At 37.8% G+C, this 22,523-nt stretch overlaps 1 protein-coding gene across 2 annotated transcripts in view; it reads right to left on the reverse strand.

Annotated features, from left to right (window-relative positions):
- The window catches only part of FBN1 (fibrillin 1), a gene marked incomplete at its 5' end in the record, with an annotated part of 158,196 nt that overhangs the window by 83,809 nt on the left and 51,864 nt on the right, over positions 1 to 22,523 (reverse strand). For both annotated transcript variants that reach the window (XM_084293696.1, XM_084293695.1), the window contains 7 exons: positions 1,071 to 1,190; positions 2,002 to 2,142; positions 3,450 to 3,617; positions 6,945 to 7,103; positions 10,881 to 11,006; positions 15,492 to 15,617; positions 18,933 to 19,130. In XM_084293696.1, coding sequence (XP_084149822.1) covers positions 1,071 to 1,190; positions 2,002 to 2,142; positions 3,450 to 3,617; positions 6,945 to 7,103; positions 10,881 to 11,006; positions 15,492 to 15,617; positions 18,933 to 19,130 — 1,038 coding nt within the window. The remainder of the gene's footprint in view (positions 1 to 1,070; positions 1,191 to 2,001; positions 2,143 to 3,449; positions 3,618 to 6,944; positions 7,104 to 10,880; positions 11,007 to 15,491; positions 15,618 to 18,932; positions 19,131 to 22,523) is intronic.

A 22,523-nucleotide genomic window follows, 5' to 3' on the forward strand; every position in this document is an offset into this window, starting at 1 on the left:
TATGAAGATGCTTCCACAACTTGGCTGTTTGGCAGCAACTAAGTCAAATATTCCCGGCAACATGCAGCAGAGGTGCTGGCTCTGCATGTCCTCCTGGATTGGAATAAGCTTCTGTACCACAAATACCTTTCAGATTCACAAAGGAAAAAATAAATAAAAATCACACATTAATATAGATAGCTTTCTTCTGGCTCTTTAAGAAACTCTGCTTCATGATGACTGCATGTTCAGGGAATCCTTCTTTTACTCCAGAAAGCAAAATATTATAACAAGCTAGGACTTCGAGCATTCAAATTTATCCTACTCCATTTAGATACCTCCTTTCTTGTGGAATATCAAAGTAGTCATTAATTCTCCTGCCCAAAGTCTCTCATTTTGACTTAACCATAAAGGACTGCATCCACCTGTGTTGCCTAATTACCACCTCAGGGCAGTTTGGAAGTCACAGAGCCTTGACAGAGGGCTGAAAACTGAGGAGCTACACCTTCCCCACTTCTGAAGACAGGGTGAAGACCATCAGGACTTTTGTTGCCCTTGTTCTTCAAAAACACAAATGGGGATTCTACAGCTTCCCCACCTAGCCTTTTGTATGCTCTGCCACTTCTTCACACCTTAGTGAGCTGAAATTTATGCTGATTTCTTCCTCTGTCAGTGCTTATTTTATCTCCTACCTGTGTTAGTCTTTTAGCAGTAGGTAAAGTGCTGTTTCAAATAAGGTACGTTTATTTGTCCTTGAGATCCTTGAGATGGAGCAAAAGAAGAAACAGCTGAACACGTTTTTTTTGTTGTTGTTGTTGTTTTGTTTTGTTTTTATTTTTTAAAAAAGTCTTCCAATTCAAAGCCACAAATGGTGCCAATATACTTTCAGCACAGGACAAAACGTCTGTTTTCATAACCCTGTCTGAGGAAGGCAGGTTAATCATTTTGGAAGAGCTCTTTTTACTGCTGTATTTATTTTCTTTTAGATTTTTTTAAATCATACATAACAAGTGTTAAATGTTGCTTAAAAACTGTTTTCCCTCCTGGTACGTATACAATAAAACAGATATGTCTGTAAAACTGTGATTTACCTCGGCACTCTGTTCTCGTTGGTGTGCTCTGATATCCTATACGACACTGGCATATGTAGGATCCCTGGGTGTTCACACAGTCTCCACTGATACATGGATTCTTCTCACATTCATCAACATCTGCAAGACACAGACAGTATATTTGTATTAAGACATTGGTTGAAAGACATTCAGGTCCATAGGGTTATTTTACTGTTTTGTAGTTGGAGAAACAGTGTGCTGCAATCTAAAATGAGAGGGGATACCACTGAATTCCCACTAACAGGATCCCATGTTCTAAGCTAAGCAGGACCTGGGAAACTGGAGTACTCAAGATAAGATATTGTGGTAGAGTTCTTTATCCCACATGTCTGTATTCCCAGCACCACATGACGGATTTTGACAGAAGCAAAATCTTGTAAGACAGCTAATCCTTGCTCCTTTCATCTAACTCCGGCTGAGTTCCAAAATCAAAGGCCTCAAGAGTCCAACAAGGTACTCCTGATCAGCTGAAAGAGGACTTGTTAATTTCACTGAGTTTAAGATCATGTCTGCTTTTATTTATTTTATTTTATTTCATTTATTTGTTTACAATAATTCTTTTGCATACTCAAAGAGATCGTAACTTTTTAAAGGTGTCATTTTAAATCACTAAGAAACACATTACAATCACAGATTAATAAGAAATCCTTAATTTGGTATATTTTTGTGACAAGTTACAAGATTTGTTATATGCTGTCTTAAGGACAAAACTGCTGTAAAAGTAACTCTGCTGTTGAAAGAAGTTTTGCTGTCTTTTTAAATATGAAGTTATTTTGGTGTGTTGTTGTTGTTTGTTTGTTTGGCAGGGGGTTATTTTATATAAGAACTCAGAGTTATTACATTGTCTAGAAAAGAAAAAAAGTTTAATAAAATTCCCTTCTGTGATTTACAGCAAAAAAAAATCACATACCAATGCATTCCCCTCTAACATCCAATTGGAATCCTTTGTTGCACTCGCAGCGGTAGCTCCCAGGAGTGGGAATACAGCGCCCATTAAGGCAGAGATGTCGGAACAACTGGCAATAGTCAGTGAAGTTCACCGGCAAGATCACTGAAAAAAGTTGGAAAAATATTTTAATAGCTCATCATAATCATTTTTGGTAATCTGCAACTTGGACAGCATTTTCCGTTAAAAATAAACATTTACCTTCCATCACAACATGAATTACATAGTACAATCAGCACTGGAAGAGAGAAGACAGCACTTTGTCTCTAAGAGATCTGTCTGAAACCAGCTAACAACCACTGCCTTTTTCATTGTGGCAAATCTGATACAGTTTTCCTCTTTTGCAGGACAAAAATGGCCTAAAACTGCTTGGACCCAGGGGAAAAGCAGGTGTGTGGAATTGCAGGGACTCTATCAAAGGCCAGCTGTAACAAGGAGCAGGAAGACTGGTTCAGTTATCTTCATTTTCAAACACAGCACAATGACAGAGGGCAGGAATAACCTTGGAAGGTATGCCTATACGGACTTTGGCAGACAGACATGAGCGGGTTCTATCCATGCTCCCAGCTGACCAGAAGCTGTGCAGCTACATCAGTGCAGTGTCAGGCCTGAGTTAGTATACTTTGCCTCTTAGGCTTATTAGCTCAGCTTGGTGCTGAACCAAGACTAAATAGTTTCAGCTGGTGTAAGTGCAGAGGGAGCCTGCCTGCATCTGCACAGAGCATGGGTCAAACGAACTTGTGTTTACTTGCAAAAGAAAATGTGGTTAGGCCAAGTGATTTTAGGTGGTACATGCCTACTGCAAACTATCTGGGTATTCAGTAAATTCCCTGAGAAAGGGCAGAATAAGGAATATGTCATTATTCAGCTCTGGCTTCTATGTTGTTCTAGTGAAACCGTACCTATCTCATGTGTATCACTGGAACAGTTCTTTCTTTACATTGGGTCAGCCTCAGTGCCCACCAGACTAGTATTTTTACCTGTATATCACCTGGCCAAGTGAGAGCGAGGAACACAACCTGAAAGAAGCTGCTTTCTCATAGACAAACTCTTTAAAGTAACTATCACAACTTAGTTCAAAAGCTATTCATGTTACATGATGTTGACATGCAGCAAAGCTCACAATAGCCTTAAAATGACAGTAATGTAACTATTATAATACATACATCTCAGTACAGACAGTAAAGATATGATGTTGGAATCCTATAGAAAGGAGGAAGACACTACCAATGAGGTACACTTGCTGTAAGATACATGTTAACCAGGCTACAATTAGAAGGATATCTAGAAACTATATGGCCACATAAAATAAGTGATAACAGCTGAAGAGAACAAACTGCTCCTCAGAAATGCATGTTTGTATATAAACTAAATGCAAATGGTATAGGAAAAAGTCAATACTTCCTTCTTACCATGAGGTGGTGGAGCCCGAGATGGATAGACAATTTCTGGCTGTTGAGGGACCAGAGGAGGATAAACACCAGGAGGGATTGGTGGAGGCATGACTTCAGGACGACCCGGAGGAATGTCAGGTCTTGCTGGCAGCAGGGCGGCTACTGTGCACAGTTTGCGATACTCATCTAAAATGTGAAAAACACGACTGCTGTTTTAGACTCTTGTAGCTTTTCCATTTAATCCAACTCCCCCCTTTTCACAGCATGTCAGATTAATAATACCAAACTCTAAATAATTTGGAAATTCTGAGCCTACAATTTTCTTCATAACAACAAGCTTTGTTCTGTGAATCACGTCATTAATCCAAAGGAGGGTATTAATGCTGCTTGTCAAAAGACTGCTCGTACAAAGCTAACATAACTGACTTTCTGGATATGAAATTGAATGGTCAAACTGGGACCTGATCTTAATTTCATCTTAATCTGATTTCAATCATCAAATCTTTGATGAACTCAGTGAAAAATTTACCAAAAGAAGGACTTTTAGACTTGATCCCAAGTTAATTTAACACAAAACCTCCCATAAAGCTAGAATAATACTGCACTGGGAAAAAACAAACAAACAAACAACAGTTTCTACTGTATTTCTTAAAAGTTAGTCCCCTAAAACAAAGAAATATAAACATAAACCATGAGGCAAAAGCAATTAGAGAATGAATACACTAGCGCTATTTCATTGTGAAAACGAAGTTTGCCCTTAAAAGCAGAAATCAAATGAGGTGCAATCTAAGGAATGTAGTCAAAGAGAAACTGAGTCAGATCCACACCGAATTCATCCTTCCCTTAAGGGGAAAATGATTTGTTTTGCTGTAAACGTTATCTATACTGAGCGTTACACATTCTTCTATTGTTTATCTTTATTAGTGGCATCTGCCCTACTGACTCACTTTTCCTTGTGCCCCCAGCCCTTTTGTCCTTGGGAAGTGTGGGTTTGGAAGATGTGTTGCAAAAAATGCGCACAATTAAAGACCACATTTCCAGCTGACCTGATTCACACCCACAATTCATGTGTACACAAATAATTACTTGTGCAGCCAGTGTATTTGAACTTCAAAATTGTAGAGTTTATGGCAGAACTGGAGGGAGGAATTATATAATGAAAACAAAATGCTAATGATGCATGAATTTCTGAACCAATATAAAAAAATGAGAACTGAAAAACAAATCCAGTGTTGGAAGATCTAGGTTGAGTATTTCAGCCTTCAACACTTTCATCCTGCTTTTATTTTCACCTGTAAAACATATTAGAAATTCTTCCTGAATCACGGAGGTTTTGTTAAATAAATACGGTAGCCCCAAATTCTGCTTTTCCTGATTGTGTTTGTGTTTTGTCTTTGTGTTTATTTTCATACTCTTAGGTGATCAGTTTGTTTCATACATCACTGCATTCCCCTCTACTGTTTCTTAGTGTGACTTAATCTTTAAATCATTCGTAAGATTGTATTGTATTTTGCTTGTTTTGTTCTAGTTTTCTATTTTGCCTATTCATAAGTAAGCTGAATCCATTCTGTCAGTGATCTGTGATATAACAGACACAGAGACATTCAGAAGGAAGTGTCCACTTAAGTACGTTCACAAACAACAGCGTGCAATTTCTTTCTAACAACAGTAGTTTTAATAGTCAATTTTCTAATCATCCGTTTTCTACAACCTAGTGATTAGTTTCTGTGAAAGGAAATACTTTATTTCTTTTTCACTCCAGATTGGTAACGCTCAAGTACCCAAAGGCAATTGACCAAGAGCTGAGAATTTCCACACAAAAAGAAGTCACAGCATTGGGGCTGCCCACGAATGCAATCAGCACACATGAGCAAATGGTTTAGGTGAGAACTGAACACACATGTGGCTGGGTGCCTGACACACCACTTTTGAATTATTTGCAGTGTCAATGCGAAGTGTCACTCCATATAAACAATTATTGCTGTGTTATGCAAAGAAATACAGTGCAAGCCTTTTTTATTGCAACTTTAATCTCCATGTATAATTTCCAGCAATAAACAGCCTATTTTATAGTACCATCTGGTCTGCTGCCCACATTGAAAATGCAGCTACTTGGTTACATTATGCAACCAGTACTCCACTTCATATCGCTGTGTGCTTCCATTTCAGAATTAGAGAGACTTTGGGCCATTGGTACTCTTCGCTGATAGCTCTAAATTCTGCATCTTGCTTTCTCAGGCTATATTGAGGAATAAATGAACATGATTAAATAATGACAGCAATACCTTGCATACAGGTAAGGCTTTTCAAATATTTCAAAGCATCTTTGAAAAGAGAAAGTTCAGTCTCAATCTATATCCCAAGTTAGAAGAAAAAAGTGGAATATAGCCATGATCTTGGGAGACCTTGTATGGATTGTTGTATCAGGAAGTCTGAGTTCTAGCTCTTTTTCCACGATATGTCTCAGTCTGTGGCCTGTGCCAAATTACTTCACTTTTCCACCCAGCTTATTCAGCAGTTAGATATGAATAATTAGAAAGTATGTAAAGAAAACAGGGACTATGTTAAGATTGAGAGTTGTCTCATCCTCTTCCAATTTCAGGTGATCGTCGATAGATTATACTATGTTCTTAGCATTATTCTAGTCAATCGTGGATATTTAAGATGTTTAAATATTATTAACGAGATAGTGACAGAACCAGGAAGATACCTCCCACAGTTTTGATCTTATCTCTCTGCTTCAGTATTACAGTTTCAGTCAAAGGGTTAAAAACAAGAATAAGCACTCCCATATGTATTCTTTGACAATTTCTTCAGTTATACTGCAGTAGTGTTATGACCCCAAATTCTCCCTAAACCCTGCACCTCCCTTGAGCTCCTCCTAGCAATCCTTAAGCTTCTTGTGTTCTTCATTTCTAAAGCATTTCATTAAGTCTCCACTCCTGAACAAACTCAAAACATCTTTCCTCTACCCCCTCACACTTAGTTTCACAATCTGCTCACCATCTTCTGTAAATTCCAGATTCATGTTATCTGGGGATCTCAATAAGCAGTGAGGCACTAAAGCACAACACGTTTTGGTGTCAGACAGAAACCATGTTCTGTGTCAAATTCGAGAATGGCACCTCGAACAGCTAGACATACGAGAAAGAAAACCAGTTTTCCAATGAGAATGAAATTGTAGATGGATCTATTAGAAAGCTCTGGACTAACTTGAGCCTAAAGAGGATGTTGAAAACAACACCTCAGTCAGGTAGGGTCAGAATATCCAGGCTACAAAACATCAACTAGCTACTGATAAAATCCTCTGATAATGTTTGCATGCCCTAGCCTATTGGCATTCCTGCCATAGGAGACCATGCTCTGAGCAGCGGGGCTGGATAAAACCATCTCTCAATGTGTCTTCTAGCCTCAACTGTTGTGTGTGATCCTGTGACAAAAATATTACTGATGAAATAAAATGGCTGCCTAATTCAATGTTCAATCACACTCAGAATACAGGTGGATTCATACCAGTGGATCTGATCGGACACATTTCAGGAGCACCAGCTGCACCAGAAGACCAGCATCGGCCACTGTCACAGCAACACTGCATTTTGGACAAAGGCTGGGGGAGCTGATTGCTGCAGCGCCCATTCGTCAGGGAAGAGAAGCAGTATCCAGGACGCACATCTACCAAGAGAAAAAAATGGATACATAATCATCAGTTCAATGAGGAATGTGACTTTAACAAAAAAGACAGGTCCCATTTTTCTTCTTTGATTACATGATCAATGATACAGCGTTTTCAACATTAAAAAAGAAAAAGAAAACCAAAGGCAGAAACCCACAAAAATCTGGATAAAATTTGGTCTATGTGGGATTCAACACAGGTGAAATACCTCCTGTGTGAAAGCCAAAGTGAAACGTGGTAGCAATGAATTAGAGGAGGAAAAACAGAATGGAAATGGGTATTCAGTATACAAAATATGCAGGGCCTCCAAAGAAAAATTCCAGTGTCAACTCTATAGTTAGTACTATATATAGATAGATAGATAGTACTAGATCAGTTCAGTTTAAGCTTTATTTCAAAGCCACTGATACATAGCAAAAATTCACAGCATTGCAGATCTCAAAGGAGTAATTTATATTTCATTTGTCACGCCTTCCCCAGCTGAAGTAGGTAGTGATTTGACAAGATATAGGCTTGCAGGCAAGAGAGAGCAGCACAGCTTTAACTAGTACCGTCACATTGTTTAGGGAAACATACTGTCTTCTTATCTGAAAAGGGTAAGCATGTGCTGTACAATGAACATCCCATACCCAGATTTCGTACACTCAGCTCTAACAACATTGTACAGAAGATACCCTACCTTAGAAATGGGAAAGAAAATGTATATGGGAGCAAAAAAATAGAATAAAGTAATCTTGTGATAAATACAAAGCTCCGAGCAATTGTTTCACAATACGTCATACCACGTCAAATTCAATAAAAACTGTAGAGTGATTTGATGCTGCATGATAAACCAGATCAAGTTTGTTTTTAAAATGCACAAACATTTGCTGTCAAAATGTAGTGGAAAAAGTTACAGATAAAATCTTACAACAGCAGACACCATGCACAAAAGAAACAGTATCTCAGTTATACAAGGCAAGGTATTCATCTGTCTAACCAGTGCTTTCCAGAGTTTACTAGATATTCTAGTGGACAAGTAAAAAAAATAAATAAATAAATAAAAAAGAAGCAGGGAAGTTTCTTATTATTTTGAGGAAATTGATATATAGTGATATGTTGGGAGAGCCTGTGATGGTTCTTTGTTTTATTAGCTGGAACCATGAACACGGATATTACTGGCAGTACACCTAAAACAAAAACAAAAACAGTTGGTCTTTGTTTTCAAACTTCAGTTTACTCTTGTTATGATACAATGGAATTCTGAAATAGAAAAAAAAAAAAAAATTCTATTCAGTTCTGTTACTGGCCTCCTGGTACCCAACTGAACTGCCAAGCACACGTAGTCCTTGATCTACCATTTTGAAATCAAAGAAAGCTCTGATGCAAACTGTTCTCCACTGCATTTGTTACACAGTCTCCTCTTCACACAAAGGAGAGGTACATTCAGATGTTTGGCGTGATGGTGGGGTGCATGGGCAGGAAGGGAGGACTGTAACCACCCCTAACCCCTGTAATTCAGTCTTATCAGTTTTGGTCAGTACGAAGTTCTGAAACAAGTGAATGCAGTAATGGGCAGAAGTGGGAAAAGTGTCTATGTGGGTTCTGTGCAAGCACGCAACGTGCCATAAAAAGATAAACAAAGATAAACAAAGAGCAAACATCTTTGTCTGCCTACAGGCATACGAGCTTATCCAAAAGCTACAACACTTTCAGAAAATGAAGGTAAATTTGTGAGTTTTTACTTATTAGGAGTATTTTCCATATTCTGGAAATAATTCTGAATTATGGAAATAATAAATTTATTAATATTAATATTAAATTTATAATATTATATCAATATTAATATTAAATTTCCATAATTCTTTCCTTATTTAGTTCTTTTTTCTCTTTTATTTTCTGTTGCAAAAGGGAAAACACGCGTAAGGCCAAAAATAGAGGGAAAAACATTTTTCTATTCACAAATACATTTTCAGATTTAACAATTATAATATTTTTCACTAAAAACTATTTCGAAATTTAAAAAAAAAAATAATCACTGAATATAGCTTTCAGGAATTTTTGGAAGGAAAAAAAAAAAGTAATCTAAAAGTAACACAGAGCAAATAAATTTATGAAAGCCAGAACCAGGTTTATAAGCTTTCTTAATAGCACTCTCGATGTACTTTGGTTGAGATGTTTCGCTTTTATTTCTACTCTCCAGCTCCATTTGCTTCATCTATTCTAATTTTTAAGATTTGTCATAATGGAACTCCCAGTTCTCCCTTTGGATATTTGGCTTCAGTGCTGCTCCATTTGAGTCCCATAAGGGATACATTTCTCAGAAGCATTTCCTCATCTCTAACAGAATAGACACGTTCAGCTAACACTTTTCACTTAAGACAGGCATGTTGTAATTAAATCAAGATTACATGTTTTGCCCATCTCTAATACAGATTTGGGTTCCATCCCTGTTAATATAGCAAGTAAACAGTCTGCGTATTAGACAAAATCCAAAATATCTGCAGCTAATTAACAATGCTTCCCATTTAGCACGTTTTGCCTTGGACACGAAGCCAAAATTTCAATGATGGTTCATGGTCTGGCATATTACTTAACATAGCCTGTCATCATTTAAGTACCCCATTCTTTAGCTAAACTATTTCAGACTGCAAATACAGTGGGTAAAAAAGGCTGGAAAACTGCGGGAATGGAAGGGAATGTTGGGTAAACCTGACTGAGCAATGAATATAAAAAGTAAAACGCAAATAGCAGTTGAGCATCCCCACAGAAGTTTTTTGCTACATAAAAGTGCAAAAATATCCTTCATAAATATTAACTACAAATGGTAATCAATGATTTAATGATTGTCATTTAGGAGCTATTCATCTGAACCAATGAGTAATGCTCAACCAGCATTTTAAGCGTATATAGTACACGTCTAATCTACTAAAATTCTGTTCTTGATAATGCAAGAAACAGTCTATTTCTCACAACCTGCAGAAATAGAATGGCATTCACATAGAATGATTCAAAATGAATCATAACCCAAACTACTTCCAGAACTCTTGGGAAAATTAATATCATTTGGTACTTTTCTCTGTGAAGTTATTTTTGTTCAAATTTTTCCCAAATCATTATATACCAAAGGTACTAAACAACAAAGAGCTCAACCTGTTCCAATGCCTCACCACCCTCATAGTAAAGAATTTCTTCTGAATATCTAATCTAAATTACCCTTTTTGAGTATCAAGCCACTACTTCTTGTCCTATCACTACACTCCCTGACAGAGTCCCTCCCCAGCCTTTCTCTAGCCCCCTTTTAGGTACTGGAAGGCCACTATAAGGTCTCCCTGAAGCCTTCTCTTCTCCAGGCTGAACTACCCCAGCTCCCTCAGCCTGGTTTCACAGGAGAGGTGCTCCAGCCCTTAGATAATCCTCTGGATAATCCTCTGCCCATTCTGGACTCACTCTAATATAACTAAATGGACTAAACCAAGTACAAACACAAGAGCAAGAATATCAAGTATAATTGTTAAATATGTTCTGCCTACTTAAAGAGAACAAATGTGACATGACAGAAAAATTCTAATACAAAAAATTAAACAGAAGGTCACAACAAAGAAGGAAAGAGGAAACATCTTGTAAATGAAAGCCTCATTTTGGAATACAAATATAGGCACATTATGTACTTTTATATAAAAGAAGGATTTAAAGATCACAAGGTGAAATATATTTCTGGTACAATGTTACCCATTTCTGAGATTCATGAATGCTCATGACACCTACTGTATTATGATTTACAGTATTTTACTCACCTATGCATTTTAAGCCATCAGGAGCTGTATAAAACCCTGGAGGACACTTGCAGAAATAACTGCTGACTGTGTTTGAACACTCTCCTCCATCACAGATTCCAGGAATGGTGCTGCATTCATCAATATCTTAAAGCAAAAAAGAGAAGCAGGGTCAGATTAGCTGTATTAGGCATGAGAAAAGTTGTTTTATAATTAACATTAATGATCAAATTCATGATCAAATTGATCATTGATGATCAAATTCAAGTCTGATACCCCTCTCAACTTATGTACTAGGGACACAATCAGCAGTTTCAAACCAGGATCAGGATCTTTTGTTAGCTATCTTATAAATGCAAGTGACACAGAATCTAAGGTCATATTATATCTATAAACTGCAAAAGGTCAGTTTGTTTTGCTGCTTAATAATGATGAATGAAAATCTAAAGCTGCAGAAAGGATTTACTAACTGTAAGTAAGCAATAACTGCCAATTTGAATTCTGCACACTAGGATTAAGAAAATTGGTAGTGATCAGGAACATAACTGTTACGTCTTTTGGTATCTCCAGCAGCACAGCATCTTCTGGCACCAGACAGGCAACCCTGATTTAAAGGGATCTGTGGCACCTACTAAATTGCCTACCCTTACTGTATTTGTTTTTTCCTTAAAAATCCCCCATACAAAACTGACCAGACAGGTACTAGTTAACTAATGCAATCCAACAGGATTGTAGCACAAAGCACAATGACTACAAGCAACAAAAACTACCTTTCTGTTCCTCACCTGTTTCTCTGGCAATAAAAAGCCACTAAGTGAATGTACTGAAATTTCAACAAATTGCTTGACACTACAGATTTCTAGAAACTGAAATATCTACCACAGAAAGCACGTCAGATTTTTTTCTCTCCAGATTTTGTCAGTAATTAAAAAAAACAAAAACAAAAACAACCATATCGTACCATCACTAACAAATTTTAAACCATATACTAAATCATCAGCATATATCTAACGCAGAAATTTTTTCAATTTCTGTTGGAGAAAATAACACACATCTTATACCTGATCATTGCTGCATACATGAACAGAGGGAAGGTTTCTTCCATGCTTAGGAGTTCATGTTATTTACAGTCCTGCAAAAAACAGCCTATGCCAGTCTCAGCTGCTCCTTAATTACCATCAATAGCCCGCCTGTGCTGTGTTGTTACTTCCCCCCTGGTTTTCAGTGACTGTCTTAACATTGCAGCTGTATCTACTTAGCACTGCTCTCATCTAGGAACCTGGAGTCCAGCTGAGCTTGAAAATAACTCCCTTTTTTCTCTGGTACCTACAAGAAGAATCAGTAAAGCAAACCAGAAAGGCAGGTTACTTTTAGAGTGACAACTCGCTGTCACAGCCATCTAAGATCACTGAGCAGCTAGCTCTCCTGAAAGGGAGAATCCTGCCAGAAATCATGGTATCACAGGACTCTCTCTATACAACCTCTTCTCCAGAGATGTACAAACAGATAGACACATGGCTAAAATAATGATTTCACCAACCACAAAAATTTCTGAGATGAAATACTGCAACACCACCCAACACACCAAGGCAAGGAATGAATAATATTGTAGTCATTATAAATGATTTGAAGAATTTAAATGTAACGCCTAAATTGGAATTTGGCCCCAACAGATGGGGGAACACCCGAAGTCCCACAGGCCCATTAATGTGCTTTGTATCAAGTAGAGAGGATTTCTCTTTTCCTTTTCCTGGGAAGATAGTAATATAAAAATGATCAATTCTTTTTTCCCTAGGTAAAGAATTGGATGGTCTGCTATCTTTGTGGCCCCTTGCCTTTCCGGGAAAGGAGTAAAGGGACTGGGGTGGCATACAGATGGCCAAACTTTGCAGATTGTCCCATCCCAAACTATGCGGGGCCCTGGACCCCCTGTGCACACATTCCTCCCTAGCATCTTGCTAGCTGTCATGATGTGGGTCACATTCCTTGCTTGGGTGTGTGAGAGGGGTGTGACTTTTTGTTCAGTGCTACTTCAAGGGTGTTGCCAGAGCCTCCAGCCTTACTGCCCTGGGAGCACTGCTAAGAGACTTCTGGCTTCTGATCCAGGATTATACTCTGCAGGAGTCCCAAAAGTCTCAGTGACAAAAAATGTGGAAATTGAATTTCGGTCTGAATAGAGCCCTTAATTAACAGAGAAAAATGCAGTTGTAAATGGATCAGATTCAAGCATCTTCTGACTCAAATTCACCAATGTTTATCTAAAAGTCAGTGTTGCCACTGTTTATATAGAGTCTGACCTTTTTAAAAGCAAAATCACCACTCTTTATTTTAGGGTTGAGCCTAATCCAAACAGTATTTCACTATTTATATTAGTGTTGACATTCATATAAGCAATATTGTCATTATTAAGCATGCAAGGTAGGTATACTCAATGTACTCACAGACATGAATGTCACTCTAGGAAAAATTACTCCCTCCAATCGCCACAAAAATATATCTATCTCAGCTTTAATGCAACTACTGCAAGAGGAATACTGATTTGAAGCAGTGAAATAACATAACACCTAAAATCTAATTTTCCACCAGCTTTGATAATAAAGAGGACTTTGTCTGACACTTCTCTTTTTCCCATCTTGCTCTGATGTCTCACTATACCTTATGATTTCTGTCATGATCTTACTTGAGCTGGGACCCACAATAAAATGGTGCTAGTAATTCAGCAGGTAGCTCCCAGGTCTATGAAACCAGGGACCAAGGAGATGTTACACCTGCCAGAAATCCTATCTGCTGGACAAGAAGTTAAACCAAGTACATGATCATATGTTTATTATTATGTGATAGAATTAATTATAATTAATTGCAATAAGCCAAACACCTTGTCTTATAGTGGAAATTTCAACTTAAAGGGATAATTCAGGAAAGCAGAATGGATATTCAGCTGTTACATGACTATGTTCTTAACTATCGAATCACTGTCCTATTTCATGCTGCTGGTATAGGGCTGCTACTTTCAATTCTTTCAATTTTATTAATACCTACAAGGCTTTCACGAAAATTGCATGGTACATTTTATATGAAAATGTACTGGAGGTAAATCTCTGTCTGCTGAAGTTCAACAATGCACAGGTATAAAATAAAAGAAAGTCTATCCCATCTTTGCAGCTAAGAAATTTCACAAAGAGATTTCACATAATTTGTGCACAAAATTTGTGGCAAGGCTTGGAAATGAACCAAGTTATCCCAGGTTCTTGGGATAGTCAATCATTCTCAACTGTTAGAAGAACTGCAGGCTCTGAAGGTGTTCTTTTCTTTTTATTTTTTTTTTAAATATGATTTCACAATCAAAAAACACCATAGCAATGTTTATACAATGCAGCAAGCCTGAGGTTCTCAGTTTTAATACTTAACAGTATTAACACTAGATGTAAAAGAACTCAGTATTAATACTTAACAAGGCACATGTTCAGTCTTTCCTATTCGTCCTGTTCTCGATACTTCATCCACTGAAGGAAATACTTGTAATGTTGTTCTACCATGAAGCTGGGCTACTTTCTGCCAAAACCATTGGCAGTCAATATGAAAGCCATGCTATGTACACACTCTTCTGAAATTGCTTTCCCTAACACGTAATAGAATTATGATTTTTTTCTTGAAATACGGATTTTCCTTTTGAAAGACTGTCATAATTCTTCCAAAATGACTACAAAATTTTGAGTACTTCCTTAAAGGCACCTGACATAAGAAAGGGTGGTGGATGCACACCTCCCTTACACAATCACCTTAAGCTGTAGTGGTCATTCTTCATCATTTCATCTTTCTGAAGGCTTAATCTGCAAGGTGCTAAATGCTTGTCAAGTAACAGAAAAGCAGGACATTCAGAAAATACTCTGGGGACAGACCCTCTGCCGCCAAAGTCAGTGGAACAGTAAAGAAGCCAGTGATTAATACTCAGATTTTCCCTTCAAAAACTAGAATTGCAGTATCTATGCCTGATTATTATGCTACAGAGAAGAAAAACCATTATCAAATCACAGTTAAAAATTCTCAAGATTCAATAATCATGCAGTGCAAATCTCAATGCTAATATCTAGCACCTGCTAAACTTCCAAATTAGGATTGCCAATAAGGAAAGACAAAATGTTTGCCCTTCTTTAATATCTGCAACCATAAGGATGAGTTTAGACCATAGTCCTGTGGTCTTCACTCAGCAGTGTAAAACTCTCATTAATGTCACATACAGTTTAACTGAGTAGGTGGGGATGTGTTGAACCTTCCAGTCATATATACTTTTTGGTTAAAAGATCCACAGAGAGACATGTGCCTCAAGCATCTTTAAAGTAACATATCAGTTAAAAACATTTTCAGCTTTAATGTTTAACTCGTTTCAGATGTACCTTTAAGTCTGCAAAATGTTACATGAATAAAAGGCTGGAAAAAGCTGCAGGGCCAATATTTAAGATTCTCTGTTTTAGAAGGAGAAATGACTGTTATTCATATTTGCTGTGAAGAATGCTGTTTGCATGTTCATGGCAGAAGAGACTGGAAAGTTTGTAACAAACTCCTAAACAAAGTTGGCCCCAAAAAGAAGACTTCCCCCCTTTAGTTGCAGAAGAAAGTTCTGAAAGTTCTTACCATCACATTTTTGTGTCACTTCATTAAACTTGTGTCCAGCTGGGCATTTGCACTCAAAAGATCCAACAGTATTAATGCAATTTCCCCCTTGACAGATCCCAGGGATGGCTTGGCATTCATCCACGTCTATCATATAAAAAAGGAAAAAACACCCACTTTAAATTCATTTCTCAAGAATAGCCATAATAATTTGTCTAGATAGAAATTAAAGTAAATATGCCTACATCCATCATTCACCCATGATAATATTATGATACTTGCTTGTGAAGTCAGACACTAATTTTGTAATTACTCTATGCAAAGTATGATTAAGTACAGTAATCTAAATATTTTCTGCAAGAAATTACATGGTTATTATTGTTACAGACATTAAACATCTAACTGTTATTGCTTTGTTTTTCCAAAACATCTGGGGAATGGTGATGCAGAGAACACAGCCTGCCACAACCCAGGTTCCTTTGCGTGTCTGAAGCTGGGCACCCAAAATCACTTGCAACTTTGAAAAACTTGGCAACTCCATATAGCATATACCTGAGTGCTGAGATGCAGGAGCCCCAAATCAGTGGAGGAGCAGTGTGTGATGTGCATGGAGAGGCCTTACAGAGGGAATTGCATGGTCATTATTGGTGGAAATGATTAACTCCTCACACTCCAGTAAGTTCAGCATCAATGACCTTAAGCTGTGGTTAGGATTTGACTCAAGGAGTTCCATAGCCATAATTAATGTCTCCAGAGGCATTATTAATCACCTACTTAGACATTCATAGCTTTGTCTATTTTTTGTTGTTTCTTTCTTTCTTTATAGCTTTTTCCTTTACTTTTCTCTTCCTTTTAATTTGTCACTTAAGAAAAAAATGACAAAGATAGTACCACAGGGTAGGTAGGAAACACAAGACAAACATTTTCAAGAAGCCCCACTTTCTGGCCTGACAGCTATTTTAGCACAACAACGTGTGTCATCACTAAGCTGCAGAAGTATTGCAATGGCTTAGTAATAGCTAGAGAAAAGAGATTAAAGGAGGAGGACTAACGTTGCCATAGGAGACAAGGGAGGTCTGGCTCCCAGTCCCCTGAGGGCTGCCCTGTGTCTGTGGCTCCCTAGTCCTTTGGGAGCAAGCAGAGCAGTCACCACTCTGCACCCCAAACACCTGTGCTTACACACAGCTTCCCAAGGGGTACTAGCTGCTGCTGGCAAAACCCCATTTCTTGAAATCTTGGGCTTCAAGCTAGGATCAGTTTCTACACAGGACCACAGGCTGAAGGAGATGACGCCTTCAAATCTCCCTGTATAAATCCCAGAGAGTCAGCTGCAATGTGTCTTGCAGTCTGAAAAGCAAAGTATTATGTCTGTACAAAAGGCCAAGAGGCAATTTCCCTGGGAGCCACAAGTAGGAAGTTTCAGCAACGCCATGGGGCATATCTGTACCACATTGCAGAGCATTATGTAAAGATCCCCCAGTGATGAACTGGGTCACAGAGTGCCACAGCAGAGCCACAGCAGTGCTATGCCTGAGCTAACCCAGGTGCTAGGAGGCACAGACAACCAGCACAGCACCCACTGACACTGTCATACTGCTGCTGGAACCTGAGCTAAACCCAAATGCTGCGCTACAGTAACAACAGTCAAGCCAGACTTCATGGCATTGCCCTGAATTTAAAATAAAAAAATAGAACTTATGCTCCTGAGTCACAATGTCTGTTTCAAAATCCCATGTTTTGGCTTTCATTTTCATAGTTTGTATCTTTAAGAAATCTCATCTGTAATACTAATTTAACTTTTAGTCAGACAAAGTCAAACTGTAGGCAGTGATATTCTATTTATTTTTTTAAATAAACTTGTCCTCCCCTCCATTTTATTTCTTCTGATTTCTCCACACAATAATAATGGTTTCTTTTCTCTTCAGAGAACCTGGATTTTATTTAACCTGCTTTTATTTACTTAGATTGAATATGGATGTGAAAGCCCTGAAATGTCTTCAGTCTGAATGGATGTTATCTGATTTCAAAAGGATTGGATTTAGTACAATTGTATGAAAAATAAAGCTAATATGTGGTTCCATAGCAGATCTGTTGAAATTATGAACACATTACAAGAGAAAAGAAAACTGGAAAGTACAGGTCAAATATACATGGCCAAAACTGTGCTGGCACTGCATACGGATTAGCATAAATGTAGCTGCATGCAAAGAAATGTGCAGCAAGCGGAGGTAGCCTTATTGTGAACTGCACAAAACCATCAGAGAGGTCACCGCAACTTTTCCATGACACAAACAAGCGGGATATAACTAGGTGTGGCATGAGGTCAGGGGTGTGGGCCACATATTTATGCACATAAAATCTCAGAACTGTCCAGAACGTTAATTTACAGATTTCTGCACAATTTAGTTCTGACTTTTAACAGTGAGAGGAGAACAGATTGGCTGAGGTCAGAATATGTACACGTTATGCAGCATACGCAAACATGCCCATGTTGAAGTTCACCATGCCTGTCTGCAGGCACCAACCAGGACTTAGCCTGTGACAGATATCTACATTTTTTAATACAATGGAATGTCTTGAAGTCCTTCACAAGAATTTGATGATTAAATAAAATTACTTGTAGATTTATAATCTTTATCTTCCCTATTTTAAAAAATACTGTAACTTATTAGAAAATGTTAGACAGATCGAAATAAACTAGTCCCAAAGATACGGCCCTGGGAATTTATAATCCACATCAGTTTAATACATAGCTGCCCCTGTTAACTTTCTCCTGTTTCCTGCCAGACATCCAGACAATAAAAGAATTTATACAGCTGGAAGTACTAGAATAAAAGCCAAAAGCAGAGTAAGGACTTTCTATGGTAAGGCATGCTTAGAAAGAAGTAAGCAACATCTGGGTGGATTTTACGATTTGAAACAAATGCAAATGCATTTCCAAAATTGTATAAAATTTACAATAAGTATAATAAGGCATTTGAAAATGTCATGATGTGCACTTTTCTCCAGGTTGAAGCAGTGTAGCTCAAGAGATAAGACACCTAAGATGAATCCAAACCCAACAAATTTTACCTAAAAAAATCCCACACCAGATAAATGGAACAGTATCACCACAGATTGATGCATGTTTTGAGCACTTCTTGAAACACAATAAAATCCTCTGTGGAATGGCTGAGTGGTATACTCTGAGAAACATGCTACAGAACCAAGGGAAAGGGCTCCTGGCAGTGAGAAATTCATTAAGATGCTAGCTGCTCTCACATGACCTAAGTTACTAATGTACTCACTTGAACATCAGACACTCACTGAATCATGAAGTAATGCATTTGACAACGTTTTTCCATACTTCACACATATAGCCGAGAATGACTTAGGACAGGTTATTCACAGCAGTGCAACTCAATTAAGATTAATCCAGTAACAATTTCAGCAGCTTTTGGGTAAGCTTTGCTGCTAACTTACCTTGACAGGCCCCCGTTCGAATGTTTGGAATGAAGCCTCGGCGACAGGGATGCGGCTGGGCAGGACACATTTCACAGGGGTGGCCCCACGCTCTTCCAACAGTTGCACAGCAAAGGGTTTTTGTGCAGACTATTCCACTGAGCTGTCCCTGGCACATCTGGTTGGTTACCAAAGTGAAGCAAGGGCCGGTCCTGTAATCTGTGCCAAAGACAGGAAACGTAATCAGCATCACAGTAAAAATACATAACAAAACTTATAATAACTTACAATAAAGCAACAAGATTTAAGCAAGACTTCTGCACATAAATTCCCTACTACCCCAATGATTTCACTTAGCAGTGCTCTGCTACAGGTTTTTCTCAGATTTACTTCTTATTCAAATCCAAGGAAAATACGCAGCTCCACAAATACACTGTGACTATTTTACCAGGGGTATTATATATTTAAGATTCTCCACATCCCCTTTGCAGCTTGGTTTAATCTCTAGTAACACTATTTGGGAGGTCTTTACACTACTTTGTTTTAAATATTCAACACATTAATTAAAATAAAACTGATAAAAAGTTAGGATATGTTTATTTCCACAAGTGTTATTCTCAAATGAGTCTCAAGGGACAAGAATACAGACTGCAGGAAGTTTTTCAAGGACAGCTTTCACTGTTATTGAGGCATATGCCGTACCAGATACATGGGTAAGCTTTGCCTACAGCTGAATGGAGGGCATGTGGAACACATCTGCTTTGATTTGTTTATGGTAGGACAGGCCACTTATCCAACAGAAAGAATTAAACTAAGATGTTAATAAAATACTGGTAGACTTTATTTTGTTCCTTTCTCCAAGGGCAACAACCAAACAGTGGTACTGCCAATTCAGCTGTCTCCTGCACATCCGGGGTGCACACTCCAGCTAATTCTTCACAAGTGACCCTAAAATGCTTTTCTGTTATGGTGCACCAGGACAGAGTCCATCATCCTGTAAGCACAGCCAGCAAATTCTAAGCCTGACGCTCATCTGTACTGAAATAGTTACCAGCTGCATAAGCCAAGGTCACTAAGCAATCCACACTGCCTTGTAGAGATGACATTATAAATGCCTTCAATTTTCATGCCACTTCCAAACGTCGTTAACAGTAAGATGTTTCCATTAAACCACTGATAAAAAGTGTTAAATAGGGCAGAAGTAAGAATGGACACTTTTTCCCTCTGCCCCCCAGTACTCTTGTCAGACAAGTACTCCAGGATTGCTCCCCGAACCAGGTGCACCTTGAAACTGACCACAAGTCCTATATGCCATAAAATAGTGCTGTATTACTACTGCTATCTTCAACAATTAAACATGATCCTCTCAGGAAGGATAGCAAATTAATCTGAAAGAATTATTTCTGATAAACTTGTACTAAATGCCACTCACTATCAGTGACCTCACATTCAGTAAAGGATGGAGATCCTCCTTAATCTTCATTTTGCTCTTGGTGTATTTATAAAAGCATTTTTCATCGTCTTTCACTGCACTAGCCAAATGGAGCTCCTGAGCTTTGGCCTTTACGATTCTGTAACTGCACAGCTTGCCAACAGCTCTAGAGTCCTCCTGAGTTGCCTGCCTGACTTTATATTAGGGGAGACACTGATTTAATGTCATCCTTATATGCTATTGGATTGCTAACACAAAATTTCTGTCCTATCCCCTCCAAACAGTGCGGCTACATTTATTGAACACTTCTCCATCGCCTTCCCCAGCAATTCTGTAAGACTCATCTTGAAATGGGTCAGAATCTCTCTTACCTCTGATTACTAAATTCCATTTCATCACCCTAAGTTTTTTTTGGGTTGGCATTTCTCTTTCTACCCCTTCAATTCCCATATTTTTCTGCTCTACAACTTCTCTCCAGTTCTCTTCCTGTTTTTAAGCATTTTTGTAGCTACCTTCATTTTCCTAGTTAGATGGCTTTGTTTTGCGTTTGTCAAAACTAACACAGCTTTCTTTCTCATTTCTCATAGTAGACATGAAGCTTTGGAATCACACAGTATTACTAGCTTTATCATATTTCTTCAGCCCACAATGAATACAAGTGAGTCAGAACAAATTACACCTAACCAATCAAAAAATTTTAGTTCTGAGATCATTCCTTCAACCTAACACAAACCAAGGTCTACGACAGGTAATCTACTTTACTGTATGCAAAACTTCTGATACTAGAACTCCTAATATTAAAACAAGAGATGACAATTTATTTAGAAACACCACAGTTTTGTGTTGGCAACATGAAACCTCCAGCACACCTCCTAAGAATGAAATCCCTTATTGTAGATTACCCCTATACAGTTTAAATATAGACAGTTAAAAAAGGAGGCATTTTGTTCTCTGTCACAGTGGGAAGCAAACGTCAGACAGCCCATCTTGTATTTTATGTTATGAATGGATCAGCATTTACAATTGTTTAATTTCAAATTATAAATGGCTTATCAGTGGCTAAAATGACTTAGAAATATTGTGAACCCAATGAAGATCACTTCATAATCATGCAAATTTCCCTGAGGTTTGAGTAACAAGAAGTAGGACAAATATGGACTCAAAACCAAGCAAATCCATCTCCTATTTGTTATTATCCGATCAAAAGAGCTCTAAAATTAAAGTATTCCTAATGTTGTGTTTAATATCTTTTACATATTAAAAGAATAAGGCATACAACAAGGAAATGTGTTTCCGTTAAAATGATGGCAGAATAAAAATATAATAGTATAGCTAGTAATGAGGTACCCTTGGATTTACACCATCTTCTTTAAAACTGTTCGGATTTATGAATTATGTTGATTTTAGAAGACACTGTAACCCAGAAGGCCTATGTTACAAAGCACTGATGTGGAATATGAGCTTAAAAAATCGTTTCTATTTTGTTACAATAACATTCCCTTATGCATTCATGATTACTCAAACTACTTTATGAGTAAAGCTCAATCAAGATTCCAAGTGATCAGTAAGGAGCTGAAAAAAGAGGCATGGATACTACCAGAAAAATTTGCACTTTTCTAGAGTAATTTTACTTTAACTAAAAAAAAAGTTGAGGTTTGAAATTAATTTAGTAAAATTATTTTTTAAAGATGTGTAACTGATGGTTCCAATGTTCCACATAATTTCTAATGCAATTTTCAGCATGTGCAAGCAGCCTTCAATAAGACATTAATCACGGTTATCTAACAATTTTATCTGCTTCTTCACATACTTTTTAGCCATTTCTACAAGGAATAATTCCTCAGGGGTCCTCAGACAACTGAGAAAACAGCACAAACTGAAAGCACTTGAAGTTCATATACGTCAAAAAGAAAACAAGGGCAATGGAATGAAGCTGGTGTATACCACATACAATCCTGTTTATCAAGTCCACGGGAAAGAAGCAAGGTGCATTTTGATCCGCAACTTGTTCCTGTTTTAGCAATAATGATTGGATAATTTTAGTTATCCTTTCAAAAGATCCCTTATATTCCTAAATCCATCAGAGAGGCTGCTGAAATATGTAGCACAGGAAGGCTTTGATCAAAACCAAGTACAGCAATAAATAATGGTAATTGTTCCAAGTAATGCTGGACAGCACC

This window comes from Netta rufina (genome assembly GCF_964035555.1).
Source record: "Netta rufina genome assembly, chromosome: 11".
Lineage (NCBI taxonomy): Eukaryota > Metazoa > Chordata > Aves > Anseriformes > Anatidae > Netta > Netta rufina.